We start from the raw sequence: 17660 nt of genomic DNA on the forward strand, positions 1-17660 counted from the left end.
TCTCTCTCTCTCTCTCTCTCTCTCTCTCTCTCTCTCTCTCTCCCTCTTTCTGTGTAAGCAGCAGTATTGCTTCATCTACTCAAATCTGAAGGTTCTCCACCTTCCTCGCAGCACCTAAACCATTTGTGAGTGGGTGAGACAATGCGGCTACTGAAGCATGTGGGCGAACACTTATCAACCAACACAGTAAATACAGTAATAGAATTATTAAGCTGTTACCTTATGTTTGTTTTTGTAACATTTCTGTAATAAGAAAAAGCATTAATGACAATTTCCTCACTTGTTAAAATTGTAGTACTTTAGCTCAAGGTGATGGATCAGATAATGCGATAGGAATAACACTATTATATGTGTATAAAAGACTAGATCGCACATTCTTTTTTGTTCTTTTTCTTTTTTTAACTGAAGCACTTTCCTGTTTTACATGCTTTATTTCAGCCACCGAGCAGATTGTTGTGTGCATGCATCATGTTCTGCTTTCAAGATATTCCATCTCTACACATGTGTGCATGCACTTTACCCACACACTTACACACACTTGCCTACGCATGTACACCCTTTCCTTGTTGTGCTTATGAAATCACAACCCATGAAGCCTCTATTCTTTTTCTTTTTCTTTTTTTTTTACACTAAAATCCAGTACAAGTACTCATCAGTTGGTTTACCGCAACCCGTACAGTTACAGTAAAGGAGAGCAGTAGTGACATTTAGCTTTTATCCCTTGACCATAATTGCAGCGATTGGGAACATACGTGGCACACCTCACACTGAGGACACTCCGACTTTAGTCAGCGCCAGAGGTATTTGGAGATCTGTTTAATAGATGAGAGGAAGGGACTGATTTTCAAATAACAATCTTCGCATATGCTGGCGCCCTAGCAAGTCATACAAATAAATAAATGAGTCACATATCAAGCACAATATATTTCTAGTCAGTGACTACACTGGTATTGTGTCGCCAACAACCACAGCATCAGTGGTCAGTTGATGTATCAGTCAAATACTTAGAAAGGCCTTGACAAGTGTTAATTGGATTTCCCATGACGCTGACACTGTGCAGAGGTTCATGTTTCCGAATGGGTGTATCCTAATGCGAGTCCAGGTCCAATTCTTCTAGGATTCCTTTAATATTACAGTGACTAATCACATAAACAGCTTTATTGTGGGACTAATGCAGATAAAATGTGGACATCTCATCCATTTTTTACAAGAACATCTTGGCCACATCTGTTCCACTGTCGAGAATAGCAGCAGTACGGTCACCTATTTCCTCAAACAGATGACATATTGACGGTATGAAGACTGCAACATGTGAAGTCTAATGATGGATGCTGCTTATTAATACAACCCCATGCTGAGTTCCAAGATGGCCCCCGTATCAGGAATTAGATTCTATAATTATACCCTTTAATCACAAATTAAGTACTCTTTGTGGTGCTCAAAAAACAGCAGTGCTTAGCTCACAGGGAAACGTCCTTGGAATGCAGCACAGTTGACAGTTTTTTTCATTTCTACCTTATAATCTAAAGAATTCTTGGGGTGATTATAGTTAATTCAGCAATCTTAAAATTGTATATGAAGTTTTCACAAAGAAAATCTTTGTCTCTGTTGGGTTGATACAGATGGACTTAAAAAAAAAAAAATAGCCTTCATATTTCCACTGTCGTGCATTTTTCCGGAACCCTTGTATCTATAGATATTTATGATGAAAATTTTATTTCCCTTCTGCCATCTATTTAAATCATACTTTGATCTTTTGATAAAATAAGCCCAATACTGTTTTATACAAAATGCTTGTATTACATTATAAATAAATCTGTGAACACGATAAGCACTAAAACACAGAAAATAAATTGGTTATTGTCCTGTTACTTTTTCTCAATGTAGACATCTAGATAGATGGCAGAACAGTTTCTACCATCTATCATAGCAAACTAATGTCCTCTTGATATAGCCTTTTATTCCCTGCCCACCAACGTAGCAAGCAAATAAAACATGAGCACTGGGTGAAATTATATTCATATTAAATTTGAAACTATTCTAATTCATCTATTTTGTAAAGCCTCCCGCAGGCGTCTTGCTTATATTGGATTTCACATAGCATCTTTGTTTACCTCAAAGTGGCTATAAGTTTGATATTACAAAACAGAACGAGGTGAGGTAAGTCCGAAAATGTGACTTTTTCTGTTGTCTTTTCCTCACTCTTTCTGAACTCATTCTGCGGCATTCTCCCACATAGTCAGTTATCAACGAGCCATGTTTGATAGTGGATCAGAGCACATCGTGAAGGAGACGGTTTGTAAACGAGAGCAGAAATTGAAAGCATCCCTCCTGTTTCTCTATTCAGTTCCTTCCATTTCTTTTGTCTCTGTTTCTCTTGGTGTGTGCACACATGCATCACAGGTCGAAACGCACTCGACAATTCTGCGGTCCACTTGCACAGTCAACATTTTACACCATGCAGCCACTCATTATCATCCTCCAAACTATTGACATTCAATCAGCGTGGATCTCCATAATACATTTGACAAACAGCTTATGACGCACTTCAAACATTAAACTTTCTCATGCTTCCTAAATCACAACAATACACATATATACACGCACGCTTGCACACGGACACATTGTTATGCCTCGACCCGTGTTCAGATTGCGGAACCTACTCTAAACTCTGCTGTAACCACGACTTCCCTAATCCTCAATCTTACCCTATAACCTTAGTTTAACCTTTGATAAACTCTTCAACTCAAAAATGCAAAGATCTTTTCCTGATGGGGGCTCAATTTGTTTTCACTCTGGTAAAATTAATTGTTATAGACAGTGTGCATTCAATTTGACGTCCTCATTATAGGACAAGGTGCTCTTTTATACACGCACACACAAACACAGTATTACTTTTAGGGCCCAGTTTGACTCAGACCCTAAGAACAGAAGCCTAACCTAATAGAAACCTTCGCCCTAAAACTTAATCTTGACTCCTAAAAACATGCAAATCATTGAGGGATTAAACCATTATGATCTCCACAAAGTGGGTCGAACTCTACAAATATAGTAAAATACACTATGTACAAAAATACTGCACATACACAGGGGTCTGGTTCTGTTCCTCCCTGTCTCTGTGAAACTTATATGTGGACACGTGTGACTCTGATGACAGATGTTATACTGTGTCACACCTATGGCACCTTTCGACAGCCTAGAGACCCCCCCCGCCCCCCTCCCTTTATCTGATAGTGGCACTGGAATGATGGGATTTGAATGCTTTACAGGAGTAATTGAAATATAAAATGCCCATCTTTCTCAAACTCATAAAATATCTGCTTGAGTAAATCAGGACCCCAGTATTACCTTGCCAAGTATGTCCCTGGACTACCCAGGCCTGCCTCAGTGCATAACCAGGACACTGTATGACATGCACTGACCCTGACTTAGTTTTCCATGGCCAGAATTGGAATATAGCAAACAGTGAAAAATCAAGGCCATCAGCCTACATTTCTCACTGACCCACTCTTTCAACTTCCAGCGAGGTCAACCAAATGATAGGAAATAAGAATGACCCAAAAGTTGTTTTTCTTCAATGGAAAATAATTTTTCTGCAGCTTAATTCTGGATGTTTGGATGAGGCCACACAATGCGCATGCATTCAAACCCAGCATTACGTTAGCATATCTTTCTTGATTACAAAAGAGGAAAACATTTCTAAAAGATTGCTTTGTTGTACTGTAACAATGACCATCATTCTTCTCCTTATACTCAAAAGGACGGACGAGACAGCATTAAGAGTATACTTGAGACTAAGCTACTCTAGTTCTTGCAGATTTAGACTGTGTTGTGACTGCAATTCAACAAAGTTTTCTGATCCACTTTTAGAGAGACAGAGGACAGCATTGCAATTGTGAACTACTTTAACAAGAAAGGAAAGCGGGGGAGCAGATAGTAAAAAAAAAGAATTTTAGAGTAAAATTTACATAAACAGAGATGCAGCAACATATTTTTACAATACATTTCTTTGTGATGAGGCATAAGATGCCACATTAGGGCTGCACTGTTTCAGTCTCACAAAACACAAAGGCAGCATTGTGCAGTTGTTGTGTGATAATGTTTAAAAGTCCATATCTATGGACTCTGGGTTTAACCTCAGTAAAAGAACCGAACATCTGTGTCTGTATGATTGCTCTTGAAAGTCTTCCCAGTGTTTTGAATTTTAACTTGCGCATGCATCAAAGAGCCAGTGTGACATGACACTGAGAATAAATGGAATGTTTTGTGTGTCATTCGCCAGAAAGTAACATTTTTGTGGATATGTTTGTGTTAGGGAGTCAGGAAGGAGAATGAAATGTTGCCACAGGGATAAAGAAGAAAGTGGAACAGGAGAGGAGGGTGATTGAAATGCAGGGACAGACAGCCAACCATAGAAGTTCAAAAGAGGGAGAAAAAAAATTAGACATGAGTGAACTAAAATAAAAGGAAAAAAGTAGCAGTGCGGGATAAAAACGGATGAAAGAGAATGAGAGTCGCTGAAATGAGATTTGTAGTTGTTTTTACCAGCATCGTGTTAAGGAGTGCTGATAGTCAAGAGGGTAAATAGAGGTGGAATAGGAGAACCGATGGGGCAGCTCTGACAGACTGAGCTGGAGAGCGGAGGCACAAACAAGGTAATGATTGTAGTAAAGACGGAGAGCAGCGAAGTGCAGAGGAGAGGAGGTGGGGAAGAAATAATGACAGACTTTGACCATGAACAGAGTCTGTCTGGATGGCGCACGGGCTTAAAAAAACACACTGTAATTGAAAAAGAACAGGGCCGTGTGAAGAGTGATGGTCTATCTCAGGACAGAGGCAGGAAATGACAGGAAGATTTTTCTGTTGCTGTTCCTCGTCCGCTCCGCCTGACCCCCAGCTCTCATTTCCACTCACTGCGTGGTTTGATTATGATGCCAGCGGCAAGGTGCTAATGTTAAATCAGCATTATAAAATCTTATGCAGGGTTGCTGGCTTGAGGAAACAGAGCCGTAAATTAAGGCTCATGGGTTCAGTACCTTCGTTGGACTCGGCTCGGCTCTCTACACCAACCATCTGCTTTCTGCATCCACCTTTCCCTCATATATCTCCCTTCTCTTTCTTTCATTTGCTGTAATGTTCTTCTTCTCTTTTATTCTGGCCATAATACAGAGTTTTCCCTCTCCTATTTCCTTGCAGCCATCCATTCTTTTTTATCTCCAGCCATCCATCCATCAACCCCATTCCATCCCCGCTTAGCTTCCTCAGTGTAATAAAACCCAAGTTCAAACTGCAGCGCAGCAAAGCCACAAAGCGATGCCATGAGGGCTGGGCTGGGTCAGATTTAGTTAAGTTGCTGAGAGCTTGTGAGTCGAAGAAAGAGAGAGAGGATTACACAGATTGATAGGGACAAGCAATACTCACAGGGACACGTGTATTTACATGGCGCTCATCAAAAAAGAGGTGTTAAGAGTCAATCACAGCATTTCTTTTCATGTGTCTTTCGCAAACAAGGCAGCCATCATTTCTGGTACACGGTTATACTAACAGAGTTATCTTCAATACAGCTTGAACCTGTAGGGGATAGCATGCTACTGGCGCTACTCCTTAGTGCAGAGCGCGTGCTACCTGGAGAATTGGCGAAACATCCCCGCACGTAAATATTTCAGCCGCTGTGTTTGACTGCAGGATTTATGCACCGGTGTGTTAATCTTTCATGCGGTTTTGTGGCTCAGCCAGCATCTGCTAAGAGGTCATTATCACCCATACAGTACCCGACATCTTTGCACAAGTCCTGACCGTGACACTGAGCAACTTGCATCAGCTCCCAAACCCTTTAATTATACACCTTTAACGTCGGATGCAGAAGACAAAGAGTGTGGAGGATCATAGCCCCTATACGTGCTTGTAATGTTCAGGTGTGTTCATCAGCTGCCTGATGACTGATGTAAGTCTACACCTATAGCTTGCAAATATTTATTTCACTAATGGTTTTGTACTGAAATTTGTGTTTGAGTTTTGATTTTTCTATAGAGCTGCTGTGTGATCTTGTGTTATTAGTAGTAGTAGTAACAGTAGTAGTTGTTGTAGTTGTAGTTGTAGTCATAGCATGTTGTCCTCATAGTGAGAAGGTTACAAGTTCAAGTCCAGGTTGTGCCTTTAAGTGTGAAGTTTGCATGTTCTACCTGTGTGTGCGTAGCAGTGGAACAAGACGCTGTGCCATCTCAGAATAGAACCCAGTGGCAGTTAGTAAAGTGAGTGGCACCCCATATGTTAAAAGGAGCGGAGGAGGATGCCCACCAGGTGCTACAACCAGGATATCAAGATGTCGTGATCCAATGGGTCAAATGCAGCAGTTAGGTCCAGTAGAACAAGAACCCCGTTATTACCAGAATCCAGGAGGACGTCATTATGGGATTTACTGTGGTAATTGAAACTGATTACTGGGGTGGTTCTGATGAAATAGTACAAAAAGAAGATATTCATTCTTCTGAGCCACCCTGCAGAAACCTTAAGGGGATACATGGTATTGCCAGCCTCCAATATGCAGTTCCTGCTGATGTGTTTGTGCCGCAGCAACTAAGACGAGTATTTGTTGTTCTAACTATGAGGCCATGCTTCCCTGGCGGAAATATGTGGCTTGTCCTATTAAATCCAGGAGGGCGAACAGCTGTCCCCGGGGAAACAGTGGAAGTATCTCATGAGAAAAGCTGATTGCATCTGCCGCAGTAATATCAGCGTAATGGTGGGACTAAAGGAGCTGTGCCTTGAGGTGAGGCTGTTATTGGCCGATCACTTCATGTCCTACTCTGCACCTGTAGTCACAGGTAACTCCCTCAGGAGCAAGCTTTCAAGTCTGGGTGCAAGTCAGCTGCCTTGCTTCCCCATATGTCATATATGTATATAGTAAAAACATAGCAAAAAAAACTGTTTGGTATTTGCTTCTTGCCAGTAACTCTTGTCCTAATACAAATATGATAGCAAAAAGTTATCACATTGACAGTGATGAGTTAACACATGAACTGCTCATCCGACAAGTACATGGGACTCTAGCTTCCTGTCTGAGATATGAGATTTATTTGCTCTGAGCAACACAGCAAAGCAAAAATAATAAAATAAAAACAATTTCCCAAATTGTTTCGGGCTCAGTTTATGATTATATTCCCTGAACTGTTTGTTTTTAGACTGTCTTCGTCTGATAAACAGTTCACCCTAATGGCTGCGTTGCACCATGGTTTCAAGGTGAAACGATACTTCGGCTGTGACCACTGACTTCTGCATAATTGTAGCTCCTTGAAGTTGACAAGTGTGACTTTAATTAAGTTGTACAATGTATCATTTGGCATGTGGGCACACTAATATGCCTTTGCTTGCTTTGAACTTGCCCAGTTCCTTGTCTTAAGATTTTGAAATGTCCTTTTCTCAGCCCAGTGGGTTCACCTGAGGGTGTTGCATAATTCAGAAACCAAAAGAATGCAGCATCGGTGATTTTTCACATGGGCAACATTATGTGAATGTGCTTTATTTTTCTAGCTCATGCACCGTTTGCCTCATTCAAACAAAAGATTTCTATATGCGAATGTGCGTGCAGCTTATGTAATAAGCACTCTGTATTTATCTTTCTTTCCTTCAGTCAGTCTCCATGCATGTCGTTTCTGTGTGTTTCGTGGAGGTGTGTTGGCTCAGTGCAACAAACAGGTGAAAGCACCTTCAGGTGGCTATCAGAGTTCGCCTCTGTTGTCATTCTGACAGGTCCATCAGCATCCTACTCTGTTTGTACTCGCTCGCGTTCTGTCTCTAGTCTCTCGCTCGGTGTGCAGCTCCATCTGTTTAGATTGGGCTTGACAGTAAACAGGAAGAAAGTGCAGTGAAACAGAGTGTCATTAAATATGCTGGAATGTGGGTCAGTGTTCTTTTTTTTTTCTTTTCTTTTTTTTTCCGCTTTATGATTTGGTCTCATTTCCTCTGTTGGGATTCAAAATCCTTGAATGCACCTGCACAAGAGGAAGCAAATCGTGGCTATTGTTCACATGAGACTTTGTGTGAGCTTTTAGTTCCTCCACGGGGGTCATCGGTGTCGCCTTCACTCTGTCGTCTATGATGCAGGGGTTGTTTTTTTTGTGCCGTCTTTTCATTTTGGAAGTGCTGTCAAAATCAAAATGGATGTGAGTTTCATGGCAGTCCTGGTGTTTGTCAAAGTCTTCACTGGCAGAAGAATCAGAGGAGCGAGAAAGAAGGGGGGGGTGGGCAGAGGGAGGAAAAGTTATTTTTACACTCCTCCCTCCCATTGCCACCCTCTGCTACTGTGCTCCCTGCGCATAAACATTTTTTGGAAAGCCGCTGTATGTGTTCGTGCGTTTGTGCGTGCGTGTCGGTGTTTATATGAAAGATTGATGTTGGCCTAAGTACCTGCCAAGCAACATCAGGCAAGGCACACACGGAGTGAGGGAGGGTGGGAGGGAGGGAGGGAGGGAGAGGGAGGGGGGGGTGGCAGGCTGAGCGAGAGGGGGAGCAGATGCCACAGATAGAGATGCTTATCAATAATGTAACCTCCACTGAGTTTGCTTGTGAGAGAAGGCAAGAGTTGCCTTAAAAAGGACAGAAAAGCAGACATGGGTCACGGAGAGACGAAATTGAGTCAGAGCTAAAGTAAGACGTGGACATTAAGAAGGTTTCAGTTTTGAGGGTGGTAAAATGGATACAGCTTTAAGAAGTACAAAAAAAAAAGTTTGCACAAACCAAAGACTGAGGCATTTAAGCATGGAAGGAAGCCAAATGCTGGCATGTTAGCGAAAAAAACATGAACCCAAGGCCAACAAAAAGAACCTTTCACATCTCATAAATGCAAAATGCCATCATGATAACCGCAGTTTCTTATTATACTAAAAAACAGCTTGATATGTATGGAGATGATGGTGACATTCTTTTCTTTTCTCCCCACTTTTATAAAGAGATGTTAGGAAGCCACACCAAAGGAGTAACATTACATCACATCTTCATCTTTTCCTGACCAGACAAAATGCTTTGTAATGTCTGCACACTACAGACACTCATTTGTATTCCTTTGCTAAAGCAAAAGGTTAGTCTGCAGCTCCAAACCGATGAGAGACTTAGTTCATGCAAATGCTCACACTCTCTCTGCTACAGCAGCAGCGGCAAAACATCTTTTTAATTGAGTAATCAATCTGTCTGGCATAGATTAGAGGTAAATACTTAAAGGAAAGAAAATATGTCATTGTGTTGAACAGATACCACTCTGATCAACTGTATATGTTGGGAATGTATTGTTCACTGAAGCAATGGATTTGCTGGTTATATTCAGCCAGTAGTTGGATTTCTTTCCCTTTTGACAGATCCAGGTCAGTCGTTTCAAGCTGTTTTGCAACAGCTTAGTAAGGATGTGAATAAAAAGCATTTGGGATGAAAGGACCACACACACACACACACACACACACACACACACACACACACACACACACACACACACACACACACACACACACACACACACACACACACACACACACACACACACCAATTAGGTGATTGTTGGTAATGTTTTTGCAATACGTAGTAATTGAATCTAAAAATAGAAAATATGTCTGAACATTGTTCAAGGAGGTGTACAGTCCCAGTTTGTTTTAATTGGTGTGAGAATGTTTCAAAAAGGGGTTAGGGTTGAATTAAGAAGAATTCATATTGTTGTCATAGAGTCCTTTAAACCCTTTAAAGTCCTTTTTTTTTCTTGTTCACATTCTAAACAAGTCAACACGTGATGTGATTGTCTGTAAATTTGTGGTTTTGAAAATAACAAAATAAAAATATGTCTGTTTGCCAATATTCTTTTTTAAAATATGAGATCAGAAATTGTTTGATTAAATATTAAATGTAGAAGTTTTTCTTCTGCAGCCAGCATCAGCAACATTTAGCACACGCTACTCATTAGTTACTGGCTGCTCTCTCTCTCTCAGTTCTGCTCACTGCGTTGGTCTTTCCAAAGCGATTCCTTTGACGGTCACTATTTCATTGAACCACCTTTTGACCTTCGAAGTAGTGCCTCCTAAATCCTTAAACAGTCTGTCTGTAACTCGAACAACGATGGTGACTACAATGCCAGGACAGATGAGCAAAGATGGTATAATTTCCCCGCAGCACATATGTAATCATATGACTCTGTGTGAGAGACAAAGTACAACGTAGACAAACAAAATTCAGCTGGTTTTCCTAATCTCCTGGTTTCAAGCATGTGTGTGTGTGTGTGTGTGTTGTGGTTTTTCTGTTGAACGTTGTTCACATGCGAGTGAGTAAGTGTGGCATCATGTCTGCAGATCAGCATGTTGTGATTGGAGGGGGGGGGCCTTAGCTCTGACCTAAGTTGTGTGTACGAGTGCGTGCGTCATTGATCCGTGTCGCTGTTGATCTTTTTGACAAGCTTGGTGAAAATCGGACACGCTTGTTTTCCCTCCTCATTTCCAATCAATGAAGTTTGTGATCTCGAGTTCATCCTGAATCCACGAATGAAGTTTCAGCTCTGCTGACTCTGACCGTCGTCTGTCATCATTTACCCCGACATCCCAACTGCTTCTGATGGAAATTGGAGAAAACAAACCAAAGCAAACCACAGAGGCCACAGTTTGAAACTGATGCTGTTTTCTGATTCCGCTTGAAGGTGTCATCACAACAGATTTCTCACGTACTGACTCATATTTGGAGGATTTGACAAGGATTAGACGTTGTACTGCCACATTAGTTAAAAAATAAAATAGAATAAAAAACCTTATGAAGGAAAGCTCAGGCTGGAGATACTGCTGCACCAAAATAATAGCAGTCCAAACCGGGGGTGCCGGGGTCCTTTGAGACGTGTATTTGTCTTTTACAAAGACATTAAATGCGACAAAAATGACACGTGGAGACTCCATGGTGAGAATATCTGAGCTGCATGTACTGTAGTTTACGATGCATAACAGGAGTAGACTTTACTAAATAAGATAAAAGTAAAAGCTGAATATCATAGCAAAAAATAAATAAATCATCTTTCATGCCTTCATGAGAACTGATACAGTGACTTAATAGCTGTTGCAAGTTACACAGCAATCCTTGCAGCATAATGCATCACATATACATACTCAGAAACAATGTGGGTGAAGAAGACAGGTTAAGTGTTTTCTCCTCTTCTATTTTTAATTATTGCCTGACCAAGACAGGAGCCTCACGAGCTGCAGTTGGATGTATTTATCCGAAGTTTCCCAGCCATCCCGGGGTTATATATTGCGCACAATGTTGTCTGGCAGCATCCTGCACTCCCTACAAGCTGTCTCCTTCTACGTCCTCCTTTCCCTCTTCTTCGGCTGTTCCCCATCTCCCTCCACTTCACCACATGTTTGTGTTGATCATATCTCTTTTTAGCAGAAAATTTTTCTTTTTCTTTCTTCATTGTTTTTTTTTTCTGACTCTTTTCAAGAACATGTGAATTTTTTTTTTCCTATTTTCATTTTGAACATGTCGAGTATGCTGGTCAAAGTTCATTTTTATTCTGTTACTTATTGAACAGTAGTTTATTTGCATTATGTTTCAAACAGTATTTGGCTTACTAGTTAGTCATTGGGTCATAACGTCAAAAGAAAATCAAGCAAACTCTGAGACATTACGTTGTCTCTGAGTCCCATTTATCGTCTGGTTCCCCTGCGTCGGGCCACATGGCTCGTATAGCGGAAGATTAGAGGAGAGGAAATAGATCTTCACATGCATGAAGTGACAGAAACAACTGATGAAACGAAGTACTGAGAACATCCACGACGAGCTGACAACACACACACAGTATAAGTGACACACAGCCTGCTTTTATTGTGTGTTCACCAGTTAGGAAATTCGGACTTCCAAGTTGGGATTTTCCCCATGACATGAAAAAGTCAACCTGGAATACTGTTATTTTTCTCAATAAACATTCTACTTATTGGATCAATATTTCTCAAAGCTCTTCAAGTCTGCACAAATAAAAATGCTGTTATCAACCTAAATTTCAGCTTAACTTTGATAACATGAGTACATCAATAAAAAAAACAAAAAAATCCTACTTGTCTCTATTTTGCTTCTTGGAGCTGCTTGATATTCCCCCACTCTCCCAGTGGGATTCTTATAGTTACACAGCTCCCATATGTATGTTTTATAACTTTCCAACTCTCCAATTACGTTGAAACGCACCATCAGTGGCGTCATTGCTTCCTACTGCTTCAAGATAGCAACATAGCAATGCACCTAAATGCAAACCACTTCCAGATCATCCACTCTTCTTGGTACTCTCTCTGCATGGATTATATTAACTCAGCTGGTTGTTTCAATTTTCTTCTCTGTTGGTTAAATGATGGGCATGTTACTCCAGGCTTCTTTTTTTTTTTTTGGCGACGTGACTTTGTCAGTTCTTCACACTTTTGCCGCGTAAGCACAAGTCGTCTGCAGTGTCCTTCGAGCCGCCGCTCGTGTGAAACACTCTCACACACTCACACATACGCTCGCACTGCTGGAAGTGGCTCTGTCTGCATGTTACACCTGCACCCTGTTTGTTAACCGGCACACACCAACAAAGCTGACTGCTGACTTTCGTTCTTCCCAGTTGCTCTGAGGCTCCGTCCCTCTCTCCCCTGCGTCGATTCCCCGGCCTGCAGGCCTCCTGAGAGACTCCCTCATGTTGTTGTCGCCATCAGCTTCCCTCTAACTCTCCTCTCCTCTTTCCTCCACCCTTATCTTTGTGAACTGCAACCATCACTCACAAGTACAATCATTGTTCTTTTATTTATTTATTTATTGCTGTCCCTTTTTCACTTTTGCCTGTCTGGCGTTGAAGTTTCTGCTGCCTGGGCTTTTTTTCTGACAACAGAGACATTGTCTCTTTTCGGTTGCCTGTAGAAAAACTGTGGGGAGCTGAGAGCTGTGAAATGTTAAGATTCTACAGTAACATTGCCCATTATCATATCCCAGTCAGTACATATTAACACTTTTTTTTAAAAAGGGTAATTGTCCTTGTGCATGTGTGTGTCTCTGTGTCTCCATTTGCATTCATACAATCCTCCATGTTTGTGTGTATCCCATGTGGTTTGCTTCATTTCCCTTGCAAATAGGAGAAACAGAAGGCTGCAGTAACGGATTGATAATGTAACTGCTGAGTCTTTGCGTCTCTGCTCCAAATATGTGCTTCCTGGAAACAGGTGACCTATGTTAGAGAGCTGCGACCAGTCTGGTTTTTATTAGGATATTATACGCAGAGCGCAGTCGATATTCAGGGCTGTTTCCTCAGATTGAGTTGCTTTTTTTTTTTTCTTCCTTTGTGCTGCTCTGTTGCTTAAAAATTCACCTTCAGTACATTTCCTATATCACCACTGCTGGGGATCAATAAGGAGTCCTACCTAAAATGCAGTTACCCAGTATTTATATTCATATACAGTGTATAGATATTGGACTTAACTGCACTTCACCACAACAATTTGCCAACTACTTCACATGCAATACTTTCCAAATTCCTAGAAATAATTTCCTGCAGCTTCTTTGAAGTCTTTATTGAAGTGCTGAACCTCAAACACACTACCCTTACCTCTGAGAGTAATCCTTAATTAGAATTCAGGCCCGCGAAGGACTGACAGCACTGACCTTGGATCCACATCCACTCTCCACAATAGTGGCCGTCAGCAGCTCTGTTGAACTGTGGGGGAGATCTGAGATCAGTGTGGCGAAAGCTGCTGATTTTGAAATAAGTGACGTTCAGCTGGTCTGATCTACGATATAAAATACTGAAAAATTAGAATCTTTACATCAATGAATGTTCTTAAGTCTCAAATTTCTTTTGACCTCAAAAATGAACAAGAAAACCCTTAATTAGCAACAATCACTACCATATTAATTGCATCCGAGTCCTTTTGCCTTTATTTATATTAAACAAATGTTGGTATATGAATCAATAAATGAACTCGTATGAGTTCACGCAACAAAATAATGTTAATTGATTCAAGGTTTTTCAAAATTTCCAATGTTTGTTTTTTAAAAGGTCGCAGTAGGAAAACCTTGAACGTAAGCTCGGCTGTCTGTGCTCATGGCCACATGTTTTGCATTGAGGTCATACCAAAGACTTGGATTGCTTTGGTGAAATGTCAATTCTTTGTTTCAGTTTTGGCATACAGCCATGCTCTCGTCCACAATAATATCCCACATCTTTTTTTAAGCTGAAGCTTTCAACCCACCATTTGACTAATGTTCTGTCGACACGGGTTTGTTGTCTAATGTGTTTTCTCATCAGTATGATCGGCATAATGATCTTCCGAGATGCACCGAGAAACGTTTAGTCTTGGGGTTAAAATTAAGGCATATAAAAATGTGATTTTTATAAAAAGGGTTACTGTGTCCTCTTACTTCTCCTTTTCATGCTAAATTAAGGTATTTCAGGCTGTTAATTAATTAGATGACAAAGTTTCATGTGCATGATACTGTCAGAAGTAGTTTCTGAGTGAGTCATATTTTCTTCTGTCGGTTTGAAAATGAACCTTAAAAACCTTGCTACTCTTTCCCTCTAAAATTAGCTGGAGCTTTCTTCCCTCCTTCTTTTGATGCCCCAGAGGTTATTTAGAAGCCCCTGCAATGATGATTGTCATTTTATTTCAAAGGATTTGTATAATTGATGTATGAGATTCACACTAAAATGGCTGTAGAACGACGCCCAGTTGACTTATTTGTAAATACAGAGTAGATTGGCTTACGCTGTCAAGACGTAATTATGCTCTTTAAAAAGAGACTGAAAAAGGGTTTTAAGAGGCTGTAGGTTGTATTTGCAGGGTGACACAGTACGCTGAGGAAAGTGCAGCTATTTTCTGCAACGTACCTTCATTTCTTTGCCAAACTGGCAGCTTTGTCTGAACTTCGAACTTTATATTCCAAGTTTTTTTGCCGAGGAGCAGACAGAAGGCTGCGGAGAAAATGTGTGAGCGTGGAAGCTTGTTTAACAGAGCAGACAGTGCTGATCGCAACACGTCCAACACAGGGAGTAATTCAGGGGCGTGTCGCGCGTCCATGCTGACAGCTCCATTATCACCTGTCACAGTCTGTTCCTCCGTTTTCACATTTGTATCTCTGTCAGATTTCCCTGTTTCTAAGCCTGAAAAGCACAACAGGAACCCAAATCCTCACACCCCTCTCTCTCCACAGCTGCTGGGCTTTCAGATGTTTTCTTCACCTTCTCCTCCCTCGTGTTTTGAACACCTCCTCCATCTCTTCTTCTACTTTTATCCAGACTGATTTAGAGTCCCTGGACCCTCGGGGACGGACTCCTCTCCACCTGGCCGTCACATTGGGCCATCTGGACTGTGCCAGGGTCCTGCTGCAGCACGGGGCCGACGTGAGCAAGGAGAACCGCAATGGATGGACCGGTGAGTCTGCGCATTGGGGTTTTCACTTCACCTCCACAATGTTCATGTTAGTTACCTACTGAGTGGGATGCGCAAATATTTGCGAGGTTGTCAGGGGCTTGTTGAAAGAGGAAACAACACAAAGTCAGGGACATGATTTGGGTGACAAATGTCTTCAATTTTAGCAAATGGTGTTTTTTTAAGTTTTTTTGCAAGTCATTGTGAGGTTTGCTGCATGAAATGCACAAGTAGAATAGTGCTATTATTCACTATTTAACTCTGTGTGGGCATACTAAGAGATTTGTTTATTGTTGACACAGCAGATTGTGTGATTTGGGCACATCAGCTATTAATCAGGTGTTTCTTTTCTTGGTTTATCTGGAACATTCACCAGGGCCACTCAGCTGACCTGGTGATCAGTTGCTATAGTTACCAAGTTACGTGGATCCATTTCGACACTTTCTGCGGTTTTATCCTTTGGTTGCTCTTGTCGCCAATAAACAATGATCACTAAGAAGCGTATTCTTTGAGTATCTCCGATGTGTTTTATCCTTTAATTCAAGGACACGTGCACTTTTCGGTCGAAAGACAAAAATCACAAATTACAAGATTGGGTTCTGACTGTCGTCATGGTTACAATAAACCTCTAATGATTTACAATACGATATTTACTCCGGTATTTGCACAGGATTCTCCATCACGATTCCAATGCTTTCATTGTCACTGGTTGTGGTCGGCTTTACACGGCTGTGTCCTTCTTTGTTTGGGCCTGGATGTGTTTCGAAAACAGAAACCGCTCGTAATGTTTTCACACAACTCCCGAAACTACTGCCAGACGTCTCATTTCGGCTGCCACTGAGCGAATGTTGTGAAGAGATTTTTATTTTTTATCCTTGAATTTACATTCTTTTAACTAGCACCCAAAGTCGTCATCCTTTTTTTTACGTTTCACACAAATGACTCACGACCTATATACTATTAAAGAGACTTCCATGTCTTTATTGAACATATATTGCAAACATTAATTGTGCTGGCAGAAACACTTTATTTGTTCTCCCCTTATGTGCAACAAAATCCAACCCCTTGTGAATTCCTACACCTTTATTATTTGAAGTGGCTGCAACTTCTGCACAAATTTGAGCTTGTCTGTTGGATCCGCTCAGCCTTTACTGCCGACGTGCATCAATGAGCCGTGTCGCCGTTTCACTGCTTCAACTTCCTCACCCTGCCAACATCCCACAAGAGCTGGAAATGTTCTGACCCCCTCGTCTGGCCGTTACAATTTGGCTCGTGTCAAACTCGCTCAAATTCTTAAGCCTGCTTTCTCTTTCTCACACATTCATTTTCACATCTACCAAAATGTTAACTTTCCTGAATTGTTCCTGATCCTACAGTAGATTTTTAAATTCATCTAATTTTACCCTCTCCAATTAAAGAGATTGTAATTATTTGTCTACAGATGTTTAACCTGTCTGATGCCTCCTGTTAGGTCAATTTGAAATGTGTTAATTTTTACTGGTCATTCCTGATTTGTTCTTTATACGGCTAAGAGTCATTGGGTACCGGAACTGATCCCAACTGTCTATGAGCAGAGACATGATACGCTCTGGACAGCTCACCAGTTCATCACAGGGCAAACACACAGAGAGACACTCACATTCACACCAAGGATCATTCTTTTAGAATCACTATCTAATGTCAAAACATCATCATTTTAAGACCTTGGAAGGAAACCAGAATAGCCATGTAGCCCCTCCTTCATTAATAATATTATTTATTTCAAACAGATTCAATGACTCATTTATTCAATCTTAAATATCTTGTCATTATTAAGGCTTTCCATAACATGCAAATATATGTTTTATGTGTCTGTTGTGTTGTATTGTATTCTACCTGACGTGTGATTATTTTTGGACTTGAGTCAACGCTTATTGTTTTTGAAAAGCATCACGTAAAATATGTCGTCTTGATATCGTACACAGAAACCTGTGTGTGTGTGTGTGTGTGTGTGTGTGTGTGTGTGTGTGTGTGTGTGTGTGTGTGTGTGTGTGTGTGTGTGTGTGTGTGTGTGTGTGTGTGTAATTGGTCAAGTGCAGAACAGCTTGTAAGATTAACAGCAGAGTGGCGGGCTGACAAATGACCGCACTAATTGCTTGCACCAGTTTTCCTTCGCCCTACTTGGGTTTCGGCAGTTCCCGCTGCCCCCTTAAATTGCTCATGTACATAAATTTTAGATGAGGCTTGAGTGATTGGCTCTGTTTTACTCTTTGTCGTACT

The 17660-nt window shown here is 41.0% G+C and overlaps 1 protein-coding gene across 1 annotated transcript in view; it reads left to right on the plus strand.

The window, feature by feature from the left end:
- ankrd13b (ankyrin repeat domain 13B) overlaps nt 1-17660 on the plus strand; it is a 40781-nt gene that overhangs the window by 991 nt on the left and 22130 nt on the right. Inside the window, exon 2 of the mRNA XM_080460413.1 lies at nt 15269-15404. Coding sequence (XP_080316539.1) covers nt 15269-15404 — 136 coding nt within the window. The remainder of the gene's footprint in view (nt 1-15268; nt 15405-17660) is intronic.

The sequence above is a fragment of the Lipophrys pholis genome (genome assembly GCF_963383615.2).
Source record: "Lipophrys pholis genome assembly, chromosome: 3".
In the NCBI taxonomy this organism is placed as follows: Eukaryota; Metazoa; Chordata; class Actinopteri; order Blenniiformes; family Blenniidae; genus Lipophrys; species Lipophrys pholis.